General features: G+C 42.1%; 1 protein-coding gene across 1 annotated transcript in view; it reads left to right on the top strand.

The window, feature by feature from the left end:
- Window positions 1–7,701, top strand: part of lig1 (ligase I, DNA, ATP-dependent) — a 58,441-nt gene extending 50,740 nt beyond the window's left edge. The window contains exons 25-27 of the mRNA XM_050075051.1: window positions 1,965–2,108; window positions 3,963–4,055; window positions 7,510–7,701. Coding sequence (XP_049931008.1) covers window positions 1,965–2,108; window positions 3,963–4,055; window positions 7,510–7,584 — 312 coding nt within the window. The 3' untranslated portion in view covers window positions 7,585–7,701. The remainder of the gene's footprint in view (window positions 1–1,964; window positions 2,109–3,962; window positions 4,056–7,509) is intronic.
- Window positions 7,702–16,971: the final 9,270 nt, after the last annotated feature.

Genomic DNA, 16,971 nt, shown 5'->3' with positions numbered 1-16,971 from the left:
TTTTATTCTGTAACAGAAATACAGTTTTCATTTGGTCCTTTTTAAATGCCGTTAAGATACGGTCAGTGACACCCAGCACTTTCTGTGTCCCTGAAATGGGATTATATCATGAAGGTAAAAGGAGAAATGGATACAGTGTTGGAGGCAGGACCCCATTCATTCCTATGAAAGTGACTCAATGGTACATTAGCCCAAAAATGCCAGTTTTCTGCAGTCTGAACTTGCCTGGATCTTCTGCATCATGGGGCTCATAGAGCAAGTGCATTAGACACTCAGGGTGGCTGAGTGGCTGACTTCCACTCTTGCAGCTCTTCTAGCCTTTGTAAATGTTATTGGATTGAGTAGATAGAAACTTTATAGAGAAACAAGTCAATGTCACGTCACAAACTGATTTACGGACGTCTCTTTCACCATGTAAGTCTATGGGAAATGTCTTTTTGGCCCCATGGCATCATGTGACGGACCCAGACGTTGTAGTTCCATATTTGGCCGCTATGTAATACTGGCTTCAAAGCCCTCGCTGTTCCTTGGGCTTGGATTATACCCATGGAGCACTTAGCTAAAGGCTTTTATTATTGAATATATGATAAGACACAAGTTGTATTGAACTGGATTACCTTTAACTATGTGGTGACATCCTTTACTGACCGCCACTGAGACGTTGCTACTGAGGGATTTGCTTTTGATGTTATAAAATCTTTTTCCATTAAACAAGACAAACTTTTTGAGCTTGCCATTAATGCTGCATAGTCTGCAAAAACTGTGCCTTTCCCCCAGCAACAACACCTGCACTAGATGATAATTACCCTCCTTGAATAAGTCTCTTTACATATGCCCTCAAGATGAATGCTTCACCCAGTGCTCAGAGGTGTAAACGACACAAAAAATAGTGAAATGGCTCCTACACAGTATACTTTTGTAGAAGGTATGTAAAATTGCATTGTTATATTTTATTACCATAAAGACAAAGAGACTTCGAGCTGATGCCTGACCTTTCAGATGAAGAATATAGGTGTATCACTAACCGGTGTCTATCATCAGCAGTGTCTATACGCCTACAAGCTCACTCATTGTAATTCACTCTGTATAAGAGTGTCACTTGAATGCCTACGGTATAAATAATGTGTGAGAGAAAACCAGCACCACTACTGCTGGAGCCTTCCTTTTCCCAGCATTACTTAACTATGACCCAGTTCTGTGGACACTGCAGCAGTCTAGTTAACATCACACTGAGCCCAGAGTCACATTCGCTGAAATGGTTGTTTTATGCCAAAAACAAGATGGGTATCATTTTGTAAAAGCGTGACACCTACGCTGACAGAATGATTGCTTGTGTCAAAGTTAAAAAGGCACTATTAAATATTGTGGAAGTTGACAGATTTCTCAGTTTGCTCGTGGAGCAGGAACAGTTTGATGGAGGCGGAGGCCCGAGCTCAGCTGCAAGGTTATTTATGATTTTTTTGCCTCTTTTCTTAAATCGAAAGAGGTGAATATCAGGTAACAAGAACGTGCATATCAAGGTGTTTCTGAATGAAATCTTTCATGTAGGTGTATGATAATGTGGTTTGGAAATCACCCTCTCATGTTGCCCCTCAGGCAAGCAGGTATCATTTGAATATGAGAGTCTGTGCTCTCTCTTGGGAAGTGATTGTGAGGCAGCGGCAGGATTCAGCAGGGCAACCAAAGCCACTCTGTCACTGTCTCTTTATCAGGTTCTCTGTGAAGGCACTGCCCTATTTTTTTCCACATTGTACAGTACATACTGTGTGTTCATATTTCAAAATGTGAGGATTAACTGCTTTTTGCTGTATTTTATCATCATAAATTGAATATATGTGAGCCTTGTGACATGGCTGCAGGCTGTGGGAACTTGGGATAGGGCTTTTTTGTTTTCGCAATTTTTTGGCACAGTAAACATTTAATTTGTAAATTAAAATGTTCATTATCTACTCTGTGTTCTCCAGGAGCATATTCTGCCCAAGCCCCGTGCCTACTACCGCCACGACCAATCAGCAGAGCCCGACGTATGGCTGGACGCCGTGCAAGTCTGGGAGGTGAAGTGCGCTGACCTGTCACTGTCGCCCGTCTACAAGGCTGCTATGGGAATGGTCAGTCCCCTCCCTCCCATGTGTTTCCACTGATAAAGTCTGCCTGTTATGGTCTGTTGCAGACAATGAAAAGTCACAATTAGCGCCTCTTAATTGAGTTATTAAAAATGTTGTAAAAGATGCTGGATTTAATGGAACAGATACTTGTTTATTGCCTGTAGTTTGGCTGCGTGTTGGTCTCAAAGTCCCACAGTGCACATAAAGCGTTTGCCATAACATTAGCAGTATTCAACTCTCATTTTAACTGTAGTTTCAGTAAAATGGCACTGAGATACATGAATTCTCTCTATCTGAAAACACTTATAGGAAACATGATAAAATATCTTTGCATATTTTTATTGTATTTAGTTATTAAATACACTGAATTTAAAGGTGCAAGGTCAGTGAAGCTTAAATCTTCAAAGTTTGTTTTTAAACACTTGAATTTGAGATAGCTGCGTGAGTTGTTGAAAACAAATGAGACTATTGCTAAGAGGATTAGCAGTATCTACACTTTACATATTGTCTGCATCTTTTTCCTTCAGTAGTTAGAAACAATGGTGTAAGGCCCAGAAGAGAAATTACTTCACAGGGCAAATGTTTTTTTTTGGGGAATTTCAACACTAACAGTGCCACTTGTGTAAGACATCCAGTCATCGCCACCATTTTCACAAGGAGTTACCACAACTGCACCAAAGAAATGCACAGTTAATCATAATTTGTCAGTGATATTAGTCCCCACAACTTAAGTGAGTGTATGTCGCTGTCAGACAACATATAGAAATGCACTTTATTGTAAGCCCACAGCTAATACTAATGAACTCGGTTCTTATAAAGATACCAACCAAATTATGTTGGTACTACTGAATATCTAACCCCATCACATCCATTGGTGCCAAATGTCGCTAACTGAGAGTGCATCAGGGTGAAAATGGAGGGTTTAAACAAAAGGCAAAAGTGCCTTGAAGCCAGTCACAGAGCTCCAAGGCCAGTAAAGGAGCTTTGCAGCGCCGTCAGCTTCAATTTCAGACAGGAGGCGATAGCGCCCCAAAGAAGAGAAGCTGTCCACGCAGCTCTGCGGCTGCTCCCAGTGAGCTAAAACTATGGCTGCAGCGCCAATCTGCCGCAATAGTTTCGGCATTTGATAGCTTCAGCATCTGGTCTATTCTCTTTTCTATATTATTTATGTAAGAGCCTAGTGTCACTGCTAAACACATGCACACACAGACAGACGGACAGAGACAAGAGATGAGCTCTGTGTGACTGGAAAAGAGCAGAGGCAAAGAATTGTGTTTTAGTCAACAACTAACCCCTGCAGCTTCTTCAAAAATTACATTGTTGTTATTACAGAGAAAATTAGGTTCCAAAAAACGTTACCCAACCCTACTCTGTCGTGAGCTATCATATTTGACACCTTAAGACATTTTGTAGCAGATTTTCAAGGCGAACCTAATGCCTTCATACATGAAATCCATCAGAAAATCACACAGTTCTTCACGTCCAACAATTTTTCCTTCTCAAACAGCGCTGGTCATTATAAAAATGAAAAAGAAATAAAAAGTGCAATGCATCCATATTTGAAAGTAATAAGAGAATTTGAGAGGCAGATGAAAAGAAGTAGGACGAAAGTGCCGCATTTGTCCTGGAACTGAAAGGGTTTAAAAATTATTCAATTAAAAAGAATCATTCAATCTTTGATGTTTTAAAACCTTGAACTAATGGGGATTTAATAGCTTTTAAAGCCTGACAGTCAAAAAAAAATACACACATTTAGGGGGTTACTGTTTTCAGTACAGTACAAGCAACAGAGGACAAGTGCTCACATGCATCAGTGGTTGTGTACTGTACACTGACTGTGATTCTGTCTGCCCTCAGGTGGATCCAGAAAAAGGCATTTCTCTGAGGTTCCCCCGCTTCCTTCGGATCAGAGACGACAAGAAGCCTGAGGACGCCACGACTGGAGCTCAGGTACATTAGCTCACCTGTACTGGGATGAGCCTGGTTGGACGGTAAAAAAATGCAGGAGTGTGAAGTCAGCAGTGCAGTGAGGTATAGAATAATGTCAGATACACATTTCAAGCATCACCTACCGTCTGCACAGCGTGTGCTGAGGCCCAGGAGGTCAAACAGGTCGGCCTTGTGCTATATAATAACCACTGTAAACCTGTAGGAATCCAATCATATGTTTGTTTGGCCAAGTTACTTGAATGCGATGTGGAGATGGTGCATCAACATCATCATGGTCACCTCACAAGAGCTGTCCTGTAAAATTTCAAGGGTGAGTAGCACTGCAAGGACGAGCTTTTTTTTTTAATACTGGCATTGATTCATGTTGTGGCCTCCCATTGCATGACGAAGAAAGCTCTATAACAGTCAGGTAAAGCAGCACCTCTGGAGTTTAGTGTTTGAGTCTGGGTAATATACTGTGCAGCAGCCAAACAGTGAATTATACAGTACAGTAGAGATGTGCAGGTCAGCTGTACCTGTACTCAACCACCCAACAACAAACACGCCAACTTGTAATTTATCATAAAGCCTTTTTTCTTAATCAGTGGCTCTATCTTAATATCTGAATGGATACCTCACCTAGTAAAGTGGTCCAGTGACAATAAGTTTTGCCAAAGATATAAATTAAGTGTAAGTGATCTAAGATGTTGTTATTTTTTATTTGCTTCTCTCTGACCCGCCCGCTGACCCACCAGCACATCATTTATTTCTGATTCTGCTCAGCTAACCTGAATACAAGTCAATGCACACACCTCTGATATAGTATATATGAAATTCCTTACACAAACTAACTGATTAACTGCCTTTGGAGAGGCTGGTAAAAATTGATCTCCACAAGCTCTTAGGATATATGAAGACTAAAACAAGTCAAAACTCTTTGTACACATCAGTAGTGCTGGGCAATTAGTCAAGCGGCACTACAACAAACAATTATTTTAATTAATGATTAGTCTGCTGTTTTCTTCCATGATTTGCTGATAAATTGTTTGGGATATAAAACATCAATTAATAGTAAAAAGATGTTGCTCACAATTTAAGCTCAAGGTGACACCTTCAAATTGCTTGTTTTATTAAACCAACAATCCAAAAGCCAAAAATGTGTAGTGTAAAAGAAGAAGGAGCAATAAATTCTTACATCAGATAAGCTCAAACCATCAAATGTTTGGCCTTTTTTTTTCTTTAAAACATCACTTAAAATATTATCAAAATAGTTGCCAATTAAATTTATATTTGTTTTTGCTCGAAAAAATTAATTACAGTTTTGACTTATGAAGCAAAAATTAACCAGAATTTCCAAACATTGACTGGCTTCCCTTTGAATAAAAGCTTGAATTCTGTTAAGTTGTGACTGGCATTTTTCATGATTTCTTTATATTTCATAAATTAAAAGATAAAAATTGTTGGTTAGATTAACCAAAAAAGTAAACTTTAGTCACAGCCCTACATAGCACATGTTGTTAAACTTTTGCCTGGCAACCAACAGCTTGATGTTTTGCTTAAGCGTCCTGACACATCAAGCTGGCAGTCAGCCGTCGGTCAATGTCAAGCCGTTGGTCAGCGTCTGTCGCCCTTGTTTTTGTGGTGTGTACTGTACCGTTGGCCCTCGTCTGCCCTTGGCTTATGTTTTTCGGCCAATTTGGCATGTTCAGTCGGTGTCCGAGACAGTGGAGCCTGTCAGTGAATGAAATCACTCTGATTGACAGTTAAGCTCAGCGTACAAGAAGAGAAACTGAGGTGAGGAAAGCAAACAAGACAGTGACAGTAAAAAGGGAGGGAGACTGAAACAAACTTGCTATATCAGGTAAGATTATTGTTTTAGCCATTGAGCTATTGAGCAGAAAAGGTTCCTAATTATTTGTTTTATTGTTCACTGCTGCACAGTAAATGCCATTTGTTCTTTCAACATTGGGTTGTGTTGTTAATGTGCTAACTGGTGTCTTGAATCCATCCTGTTGGTCTTCCAGTTTCCCTTCTTGAATGACAAATACAGACTATCGCCACCTGCTGCTATGGAGAGTTATTTCCTCTCACACAGGTGCAGAATACATGCTAGTCGACGGTTGGCTGTAGTCTTTGCAGTGTGTTTAAGTGCAACTCCTTGGCTGAGACACAGCTGACCTGAGGCGATGCAACAGTCAGCCTTAGTCGCCACTAGTTCTTTGATGTCAGCTTGGTGTGTCTGGGCCTCACCCTGCTGCAATATGTTGTACTGTCTATGCTGTTTTTGACCCTAATTCATGAGAACTATAAACTCTTTATTTTCTAAGAGGTAAGGAGAGAATTGTGTACGCTGAAATGTGTTCTCGAAAATAGGGTGAAACTGAAGAAGACTAAATATGTGAGGATGCTTTGATGTCTGTTTGTGACCCAGAATAAAGAATCAGTCCATCAAACCATCAGTGACACAACCACCACAAGCCAGACAAAAAGCTGGTAACATTTAGCTTTGATTCGCAGACGTGTTCACTGTGTACAACTTTGTCTACCGGTTTGATTCTTTACTAAAAAATTTTAAGACATGCTCACCAGTATCAGAAGTTGCCCTGGATGTACAAACTGACTGACAGCCAACACCTTCCTCTAAAACCCAAGCCAGGTATCACGCAAGCATTGCTCGTTATGGTGTAACAGCACATTGTACATCCTCACATGAGTTTTTATGAGGCCAAAGACATCCAGCTAAAGCCTGGGTTTTATTTTTACCTGAGCCTAAACCTGTGTAACTTTTATAAGGTCTGAATTCATACTTTTAATGTCATTTTTTACTGACTGGAATTAACAGCCATCTGTTAACCGTGGAGTCAGGATTTGTTGCTCGTTACAGTTGGGAGTCAGGTTGGAACTTCGGCTGCATCTAAATTATATTCAGTTATTATCTGGGAGGATGCACACACTCGTAGTTTGACTTTCGGTGGTTTATAAGACAATTTTAAAGAAATCTGACATCTCGAGTCAGAAGGAATGAAGAAAACATGGAGTCTGAACAGGTTGGACCCAGACCCCTCCATCCTGTGTAGGAGAAATAATGGGATGTTTCATTGTTTTCCTCCTCGCTGTGCCACCCTGCTGCACTTGTACTGATGCTGCTGATTCTGGGTGGGCGCCGCTATTCACACATTATTCATTGTCCCGCCCTCCACCCCCTCACCCCCAAACCCCGATGAGCTCAAGTGAACACAACCTCCGTCTCCCAGTCAGCAGCTGGGAGTCACTGACTTCAAAGGCCGGGATATGAATAATCAAACTGTTATTTTTAGCTTTTCCTCTTCATGTTACTGACCTGACTTCATGATCTTCTCCCCCTCCCTCCTGCCTCCTCTCTTTCATGCATGCTCTCTCATGCGAACCCCCCCCCCCCCCTCCCTCTCTCACTCCCAATATCTCTTCCTCTCAATCTCTGTCCATCTCCCTGCAGATTGCGGATTTGTACAAGAAGCAGCAGCAGATTCAGAATCAGGGGGAAAAAGCTGACCCGGAGGAGTATTACTGATCATCTGCGGTCATCCGCACAGAATAATAAATAATGGCAATTTCAAAAATAATTGTAAATAGCTTCTTTCTTTATGTAATGTTGAATGAAAATAAAGGCTTTTGCCAGTTTTAAGCATCCTGCCATCGGTGTTATTGATTTATCGAAGCAGCTCCCTTTCAGAGCCAAAATTGCATAAACATCTTGCCGCGTACGGTGCACATAAATTCCAGAAACCCAAATCGACTCAGCAGTTACAGCATACCTGCTGGTAATAGATCCCTATCAAAAATTCACTGTGCAAAACCGCCAAGCAAAACATGAAATGTATGGGCGGCATATCAATACTTTTAGCTGGCCTGATTTCTGCTCCAGCACTCAAAAGGCAGCAGGAAAGTGCATCCAGCATGTGTGGTAATAAGAGGACAAGCCAAGGAGATTGCCGGCTGCCTGAAACGTTATTAGAAGTAGAAAAAGACGCGGGAGCTGACAGTTGCTCAAACAGCAGGACAAAAGAGAAGCACTCACAGCTTGCATTAGATGATGGAAATCCACTAACTGTCCAGCCTGAATCAATCAGAGACTGTTGGAGACGTGTGGAGGGGGGTAGGAGGGTCAGTTTGAGAGCCAAGGACGGGCGGTTGTTACATGGAGAAGCAAAGAGGATTGTGCAAAGTGATGCCATGTGAGAAGGATGTGTGTGCTCGTGACTGAGATTGAACCACTTAATGTTTCTGATGTGTTTGTGCTTTTGTCTGTCTGAGCTGTAAGTGATCTATTGCATTAAATGGTAAGTAAAGTGAATCATTTGACAGTGACACAGGTGGTGACTTTGAGAATTTTGCTTTGCATAAACGTAGATACACATAAAAGGGGGACAGCTGGATTAAAAACACAAAGAGCTGTTGCACTGCAAACTGCTCATTCTGCAAATAAACTCCCATAACTATAACTTTGAGCATCCTACCAGTGGTGCCACACTGTCTACTCTAGGGATGGTAACGTCTGTTGTCCACAACTTTGGTCCAGGCTGAAATATCTAAATATCTACTTGGCTAGCTTAGTGACACCATGAAGTTGACATTTGTTGTTTTGGGTGAATTCTCTCAACGACTATTGAATTGATGGCTCTGAAATTTGGCAAACACACATTCATATCTCTCTCAGGATGAATTGCAGTCACTGTACTGATCCCCTGACTTTCCATCTAGTGCCATCATCAGGTCAACTTGTCCAATACTATGCAATATAATGCTTGCAAACTACTTTCCATTGGCGGCAACCCTACTTTGTGTTAAACCCATAGTCTGTGAAATAATGAACATAGCTACTGTGATGTCACCCTCTGGGTTGTGGACAACCATTTTGAAGCCTCAAGTTTGGTGTTTCCGAGGCCACCATCTTGGGTTTTTGGAGCCAAAAGTGACCAAATTTGGACAAGAGGGTGGAGGAGCTGTGGAAGAGTGAGGGGTGGATCTGACTCAAAGATTGTAGTGATGCCTCGCAGACAGTCTATCACTGAAACACCCCCAACCTTATATATGAGTAACTTAAACCCTAATGTAAATGAAAGACTCATGCCCCGTGCAGTTGTCCTTAATGTTTAAATTGGCTCTTAAGACCAAAACCTGTTTTCGTACCCAGCTGTAAACACACTCATTTCTGGTGTAAAGTCGGCCATTTTAAAGCTGGGGTCTATTGGGATTGACTCACTTCTGGAGCCAGCCTCAAGTGGCCATTGGAGGAACTGCAGTTTTTGGCACTTCCGCGTTGATTTCATTTTCCTGCCAGCATGGCTGTAGGCTCTTGTTTTGTTCTGCGTCTGATTTGTACTAGGTGATTAGTAATGTGACTCCAGTGCAGCAGCAGGAAGTTGAGCTAAACAACAAGATGCAGGAAATAAATTACATGCATCGGTAGGCTGGCATTCGTGTGGCTGCTTGTGTTGTTTTGTTTATGAACATTTCCAAAACAGGCATTGAATTAATTAATCTAAAGATAGGGCTTAAATGGTATGCCGAATGTCTGTTGCATTGATGTCACACAGATCAGGATAGCCTAACCAATAACCCTCATATTTTGTTTTTGCTTGGATGCTCCAAGGCACCCTGGACGACATAGACGACCGCGATATTTCCCGGTTCTGCTCTACCCTCATTTCCACCATGAGCCAACAAAGTCATTTTATGTTACAATAAAAATTTGGGCAAAATTATCCCTCACCCTAAGTCATTTATGGTTCATGTTTTTTTCCCTTCAATTTTGGTTATTGTGAAATTGGTGTGAGACTTCATTCTGAGTGGCATTAAAAAAGTCTCAAATCTAATTTCCCCTAAGCTGCAGGAACCCTGCCTCCATTGAAAAGAACAAATCTTTTGGGTGAACGACCTGAACTGAATCACCTTCTGAAACAATCTGCTCATTTCTCAGTTCTGCCCTCAGTCAGTTGCAAGCGAAGATGTAAGGACTCACTGACTCACTCCTTTTACTGCAAGGGAACATGTATAGCTAAAAGTTCACTAAACGTGCCACAGAGTGAACATGATCCCTGAGTGATAGACATTTGCTGAGTTACTTAAGCTGGTTCCTCTCCCTCCTTCTCATGTCTTGAGGTCTCGAAGCGGTACCAAATATTTTACTTTGGTGTTGGGAAAATATATGTGCTGTAGGAAATGGGGTAGAACTTGAAGAAATTGTACCAAATATTTTATTTAATAATTAGGTGTTGGGAAAATACACCTGCTGTGCCTAGCAGAGTAGCACTTCAGCTTTCAGTTGGCTTTATTTATCTTAGTTCTCAGTTCACTATTTAGCGAGCTGAGCTGAACGTGTTTCAGTACAGTGAATGGGACTACGCGCAGTTGGAGCTCTAGTCAATCACCGAACGATTTGATGAACAAATCTTTCGAACGGATCTTTTTAATGAACGTATTGTAGTGATTCACTACACTGAAAACAACTGCTTTCCCCATCACAAGTGGCTGCAAAGAGGCATACATCAAGTGTTAGGTTTAAAGCACTGGCTTGTCTGTGGCATATTTGCATGTAAAGTTTTTCCACTTTTGCGGTGACCCGCACTGTATGAGGCATGTCACTGTTTTCACATGCCGAGTGGCTTGCATTTCCTATACTGGAGTGCTTGTGAGGTCACTATTTGTTATGCTATCTCGGTATGCAAGTATGCATACAGCACGGCTGGTGGTTTGCCTATTATTTGTGTGTGTGGGCCGTGTCCTGTGTCTGCTGAAGGGGAGTTTGAGAAGGACACCATTGTGGTAGAATAATCATGGAAATTCCAAATCCAGACCCGCCTGCCCTTTGCTGTCTGCCACTGTTGTTTATCCCTACAACACTCTTATTTTTCCATCAGTTTTCATTCACTTCCCCTCATGAAGATTTAAAGGTGTTTTTATCCCCCAGTTTGCTCTTGAAATATGTCTTTTCTCCTGCACACTGCTTTGGGTACTTCTGACACTCATTGTGAATACCGCCATCATATCACGTCTATTTTTTGAATAGAAACAAGGGACCTGCTGGTGTTACTAAAATCTGAATTTCAAATGGCACTTGTCAGCTGTACTGTTGCCTTAGAAGTTGGCTACAGCAAGCAAACAGCAAGTGTGAGGGATGGAAAAGGCCCTAATGGAAATCAAACAGGCAACAGAGCATGAAATATTGAAAATGCAAATATGTAATGAATTCAATTCCATATTGTGTGTGCTGTATGATCCCGGCTTTTGTTGTGAATTACTCTGAAGGTTGACTGCAGCAAGCGTCTTCTAATTTGTATATGTGTGATTGTGTAAGTGGAGAGGAAGTCACTCTGAGTCTTTGTGTACCTTTGTGTTGAGACTAAGTGCCTGCACGCTGAGACATTTCTGTATCTGTTTCCTCTTTTGTGCAAGTGTGAATGGGTTTGTTTTTATCTTCTCTGTGAAAATGTGTGTGCCTGGTTAACTGCCCGTGTTTGTGTGTGTGTGTATATATGTGTCACTGATGGAGGGGGGCAGCTGGCGCATATCACAAGCCTGCGGGGCATTGCAGCACACTGGCCTCCATCTCCACCGAGGTCCTAGCCCGTGTTCAAACAGCTGTGCAGTTAGTTCACATCAAGTCACCCGTTCAGACCGGGTCCCGCGGGGGAAATTGCATTTGCAAACCTACCTGCTCGCCGCCTCTGTTGAGCTGTGCTTTGGTACATGTTAAGAAGCGGCCGGGGGCTTTGGGTTGTGGAGCATGATTTATAAAAAAATGCCCCAGAACTGATCTCTGGTGTTGTGACAGATAAAAGGCAAGCTGAAGATGGTTACACATGTGCTGAAACGACCCCTGCTGCGTTCGTCTTTAAAGTTTTAGGAAGTGTCCCCTGAAGCAGGGTTATGGATTACCTCCAACTGCAAAAAAAGGGGGGCATCTATAAAAAATGCCAGGTTTCACCTTTCCCTGTCCTTTTGTGTCCCTCTCTCTTCCCCCACCCCATTCTCCCACATAAGCTATCTGTCTTGTTCACAATACCCCTTTCTCCACCCCGAGAACAATGCGTTTGTTCTCCTCCACCTCCTCCTCCTCCCATCTCTCCATCCCTCTCTATCCCTCCATCCATTTGTTTGGTGCTCTCTGTGACATCTCTGCCATGCCAGGCTATGAAGGAGAGAGGGAGGGACAGACCCTGCCATTGTCCCTGGCCGAACCCACAGAATATCAATAGTGTTTTTCTTGAGCGGGAGGGCCGAGCGTTGGCCAGTAACCTTTCGGATTTGATGATGTCAGGCCCCCTCTTTTTTGGGCCCTTTATATGATTTCCCTCGTCCTCCAGTCTCCACTCTAACAGGGTATTAGGTCCTCAGCATGAGAGACAGTGCAGGATTGTGTGCACTGTATGACTCATCAGGGCACTTCATCAGCTCAGTTCAACTAGTACAAGTTGTGTGCAGCTGCGCCAACAAGTCCTCCAAGGTAAACGAGAATACATTGTTTGTAAATGTCCTCCGGAGTGTCCTCCACTTATCAGAGCCTTCAAAAAGCTCACATTGTGTAAAAAAAAAAAAGAAGAAGAAGAAGTTTTGTTAACAGACTCTGCTGTGGTTATGCTTTGGTTAGGTTCAGGCGAAAAAAAAATTAAAAGTCTGAAATAGGCACAGCAAAGCTTTAAAATAAAGGCAAGCATTTGCATGCTGACATGATCACAACAACAGTGCTAACATGCTGATGTTAAGTAGGTATGATGTTTGCCGTGTTCACCATTTTTTGTATGTTAGCATGCTAACATTTGCTAATTAGCACAAAACACAAAGTGTAGGTAAGGCTGATGGGAATGTCATTAGGTTTACAGTTATTTTATCATAAATCAAAATATTGGATCAAATTAAATTTTGACTTGCTACTAGCAATAGATGAGAAGTACAGAGCAGTAGGATTCATCTTGGGACCATGAATGTTTGTACAGAGTTTTATGGTAATCCAGTGACTGTTGAGATATTTCAGTCTGGACTAAAGTGGACCAACAGCCGTCTTTGTTGCTCTATAACGTCACCTGACTTACTCCTTTGCTCCCAACAGACAAGAGTCAGCATTCCTACAGCTGCTAGAGGTCTTTGTCACTTGATCATAAAACAAGTTGTTTTTGAGCATTTGCTGAAATGAAATGATCAGATTCATAGGCAGCCACATTTCCTGCAACAAGCTAGCTAGTGGCAGATAATTGACCTCTAAATTGGTGGTTCCTGACCTTTTTGTCAGACGTACCCCTTCATTGACACCACCATTTATTTAACTTTATCCGTGATTTTAAAGAAGCTGTATGTGACATCCAGAACATAAATATGGCCACAAACCACCATTTGCTCTGAAAAGATAAAGTGGATTGGAATCGCATCCTGAAAGGACATAGGTCTCTATTCAACATTGGTGGGGACACATGAAAAGGCGGGATTGGGGATCCTGTGCCAGAAAATTTTGAGTGTTTACTCAACATGAGAATTTAATTTCTAATTCAAATTGTAATTTCTTTTTTTTTCTTTTTAAATTACTTAAGCTACTCCACAATAGAGACTGATCCGGAAGTAAGCATCGCACTGGTTCCCTCGTCATTAAGCCTATGGGATTTCTTTCCATTGGATTTTAGATTATTGTTGAAAATAAGCTCTGTGGTGACAAATAATAATACTTACATGTTTGGTTCATCAAGATAAGCTTCACAAATGAACACCATTTTCATGATTATAGAATCCTAAATGTAATCACCAGGGGCTGTATTCACAAACATTCTGAGAGCACTCTCAGAGAGCTCCTAACTTAGCCTAGACATTTTTAGTAGGGAGTCTTAGCTTAGGAGTGATTTAGGAAAGTTCTCAGAGCAACTCTGAGCAAGGAAGAGACAGAAACTTTTACCTTAGGGAGGAGGTGTGCTTGACCACGTTGCTAGGTGTGATGCTTTTTTTTTAACAGGTGTGATTGGTTGTCACATACACACCCTTTTGTGAGCCTGCAAGGTGTTGTCATTGTTAGTGTGATCATTCTGCTGATGGAGGGTTGAGACAGACTCAAGTCATCACTGCTGCACTGTTGCATTTTTACAGTTTTTAATTAAATATCTTATTATCGTGATCATTTTATTTCCAGTGTTATAGCGTTAGCTGGGAAATGTGTGCATATCCCAAATGACATCAACCACAAGTATTATTCCTGCATGATCTAATCTGTAGCATTTCATTTACTCACTGTCATCCAGCGTTTGGAGAATATTTCTCCTTCCTCTTTGTCTTTCTGCCATTTTCTCCTCTGATTAAGAAACTCTTAAATCGCTTAAAAGTCCTCCTCCCTGCTCCTAACAGTTTTTGACCTTCAGAGCTCTTTTAAGAGTGAAGACACTTTGTGAATAACTTGTATCTTAACAAGGACCTAGTCTTAACTTTAAGGGGAAATTCTAAGAATTTTCTTAGAATTTCGTCACTAGGAGCAACTCTCAGCACTAGGAAGCTTTGTGAATACGGCCCCAGAAGTAAAAAGCCAATGTTAGGCTATAAACAAACTACACTGCCATTGCACGACCTAATGTCCCCACCATAACAAGACGTAACGCCATGTTCAGTGCAGCTCAGCATGATGACGTTCTATAGTCTCATTTAGCTGCTTGTAAGCAACCCCCCTTTTTTTAGACACGTAGAACGTTCAGAGTTCACGAGTCCACAAGGGTTATTTACTGACGTATTTTAAGTCAAAGAAAAAAAAAGTGAAAGTCTCTTAAGCTTGTGTTAACCGCAGAGCTTATTACAGGCATCTAACCAAAACGCCCATTCAAAAAACCCATTGACTTTGAGATGAGGGAACCAGGAGTGGTAAAACGATAACTTATTTCTGGCTTTTAGGACTCAATCCTGGCAGACTATTCCCCCCCCCCCCCACACACACACACACACACACACACACACACACACACACTCCTGCGGGTTACAAGTACTCCTGGTTGGGAATCTTTGCTCTAAATCCTTATAGATAATACAGACGCTTCCTTTTTGTGGCAGTTTCCTACTCTAGATCTTTATTTAGTCAGCAGGCTTTAAACGTGTGTCCTATTAGAAAACCTAGATGGCATAACACTGCTGTATTTATATTTAATCCTGCCTTCTAGCCTTAACTTTTGACAGTTTTCTGGCCAATTGCTTGCCATGCCTCATTTGCCTTATTTGGTTATGGAAATGTTTCGCTTGATTATCCAACCCCTGCAGCAAAACTGTGAGCCGATCTAGTCGTTTACGAGACCACTTTATGATTGGTTTATGATGGCGCCGTTTTTTGTTGTTCCCCACTTGTCAGTGCTTCACTTTGGCCCACACTGAGAGGCTTGTGCTTAAGGGGGTAAGACTGCAGTGCACTCCATTGGATCATTGTTGACGGTCATTAGTCTTATGACCTTCGTGTGAACCAGCCTGTGGTGTGCATCTCCTCTGTCTCTCCATTTCCCCCGTCTTAAGCGGCTAGAAACCCTCCAGCCGTTCAATCTCAAAGGCGCTCTCCATTCACAGAAGCCCTCCACATTTCGAAGAAGACATTCCCCTTCTGCACATCTGCCAGCCTTCCTTGTGATGAGGGCTGCACTCAGAGCTGTGACAAACATACTCAACATTGCAGAAAAATTAGACATGGATGGAGTTGACAAGAGCCCCTAACATCTACAGCTCGGGATGCTTTCCCAGACTGTGATTATCCCTGGTCTTTTGAATGTGCGCTTCGTATGTTTTTTTCTGCTGCCATTGGAAATAATTCTACGTCAAAGAAAATTACAATATCACAAGAAAATATGCTCTGTAAATTTCTACGGGTGTCTAATGACATGCCCTCACCAAATGCAACTGAGACCACTGTCTCAACCCGTGAAAACAAGCTTGATGAGTGATGCAGGCAGACAGTTGAGATGGTTTCATTCACACAGTGGCTAAAGCCGGAGGTACTTTGCGTATTCAGTCATCTCTAATAACACCAATTGATATGAAGCCTTGTCCACCTCAATATCACTAAAGTGCAGCTGAGGACTCATGTATAATTTAGCAAAAAAATCTCTAAATGGCTCTACAGATCGACTTTTCTCTGTCTGTTTCTCACTGGTACCTCTCTCCCCCATTCGCCCCTCTCCTCTCTACCTCTCCTCTCTGTATAATTTAGCGGCAGATAAGCTCTCCCTCTCCTACATTAGTGTGCTATACCACTGCCAGCTGAAGGAATGGGGGCCTTCGCTCTATATGTGATACAGTTTCTGCCTGCCAAGCTCAGCCGCTGCCGCTGCCACCGTCACTTGGTGCTGACGAGTTTGGGTGCCTGCCACATTCTGCACCTGCCAGGCTCATAAAGAATCCCCCTGTTTCTCTGGGGCCCGAAGGCAGGATCTGCCATAATTGTTAAGGATGTCGCGATTTAGACGTTCAAGCCAAAGCTTAGACAGTTGATGGCGCCAACAAGTTGGCAGATGGTCCATTTTGTTCAGCTGATCCGTCAGCAGGGGTATTTGAGGTGTTAAGATGAATGAGCAGTTGCGATTTTTCACAAGTGGCAAGAATTTATGCCGTGGTCTCAAATGTAAGCAAAAGTCGATCTGTTGCTAAATACTTTGAGTGCTGTCTCGGCCAAGAGCCCCCCTTGCAAAGGAAATCCAGCATGGGAAACCTGCATAAGTAGGCTCAATAAAATGACGAAGTGAAGTGGATGAAGTGAACGTCCTTGTCAAGTGCCTCCTCTTCTTACACTCTCATCATATGTGCAGTCCCAACGGGGGGTAGGAGGAGTCAGATCATGACTGATATGGTTTACACTTCATGTTGAGAATAAGTGAATTCAGCTTGTGTGTTTGCTGAAGCTGGAAGAAAACCGCAGACCATTAATTTGTGCATGCATTCACTATTACGATGCCAGGGG

Source organism: Epinephelus moara, chromosome 21 (genome assembly GCF_006386435.1).
Source record: "Epinephelus moara isolate mb chromosome 21, YSFRI_EMoa_1.0, whole genome shotgun sequence".
NCBI lineage: Eukaryota > Metazoa > Chordata > Actinopteri > Perciformes > Serranidae > Epinephelus > Epinephelus moara.
The sequence above is the reverse complement of the archived record's forward strand: the minus strand, read 5'-3'. Positions and strand labels throughout refer to the sequence as shown.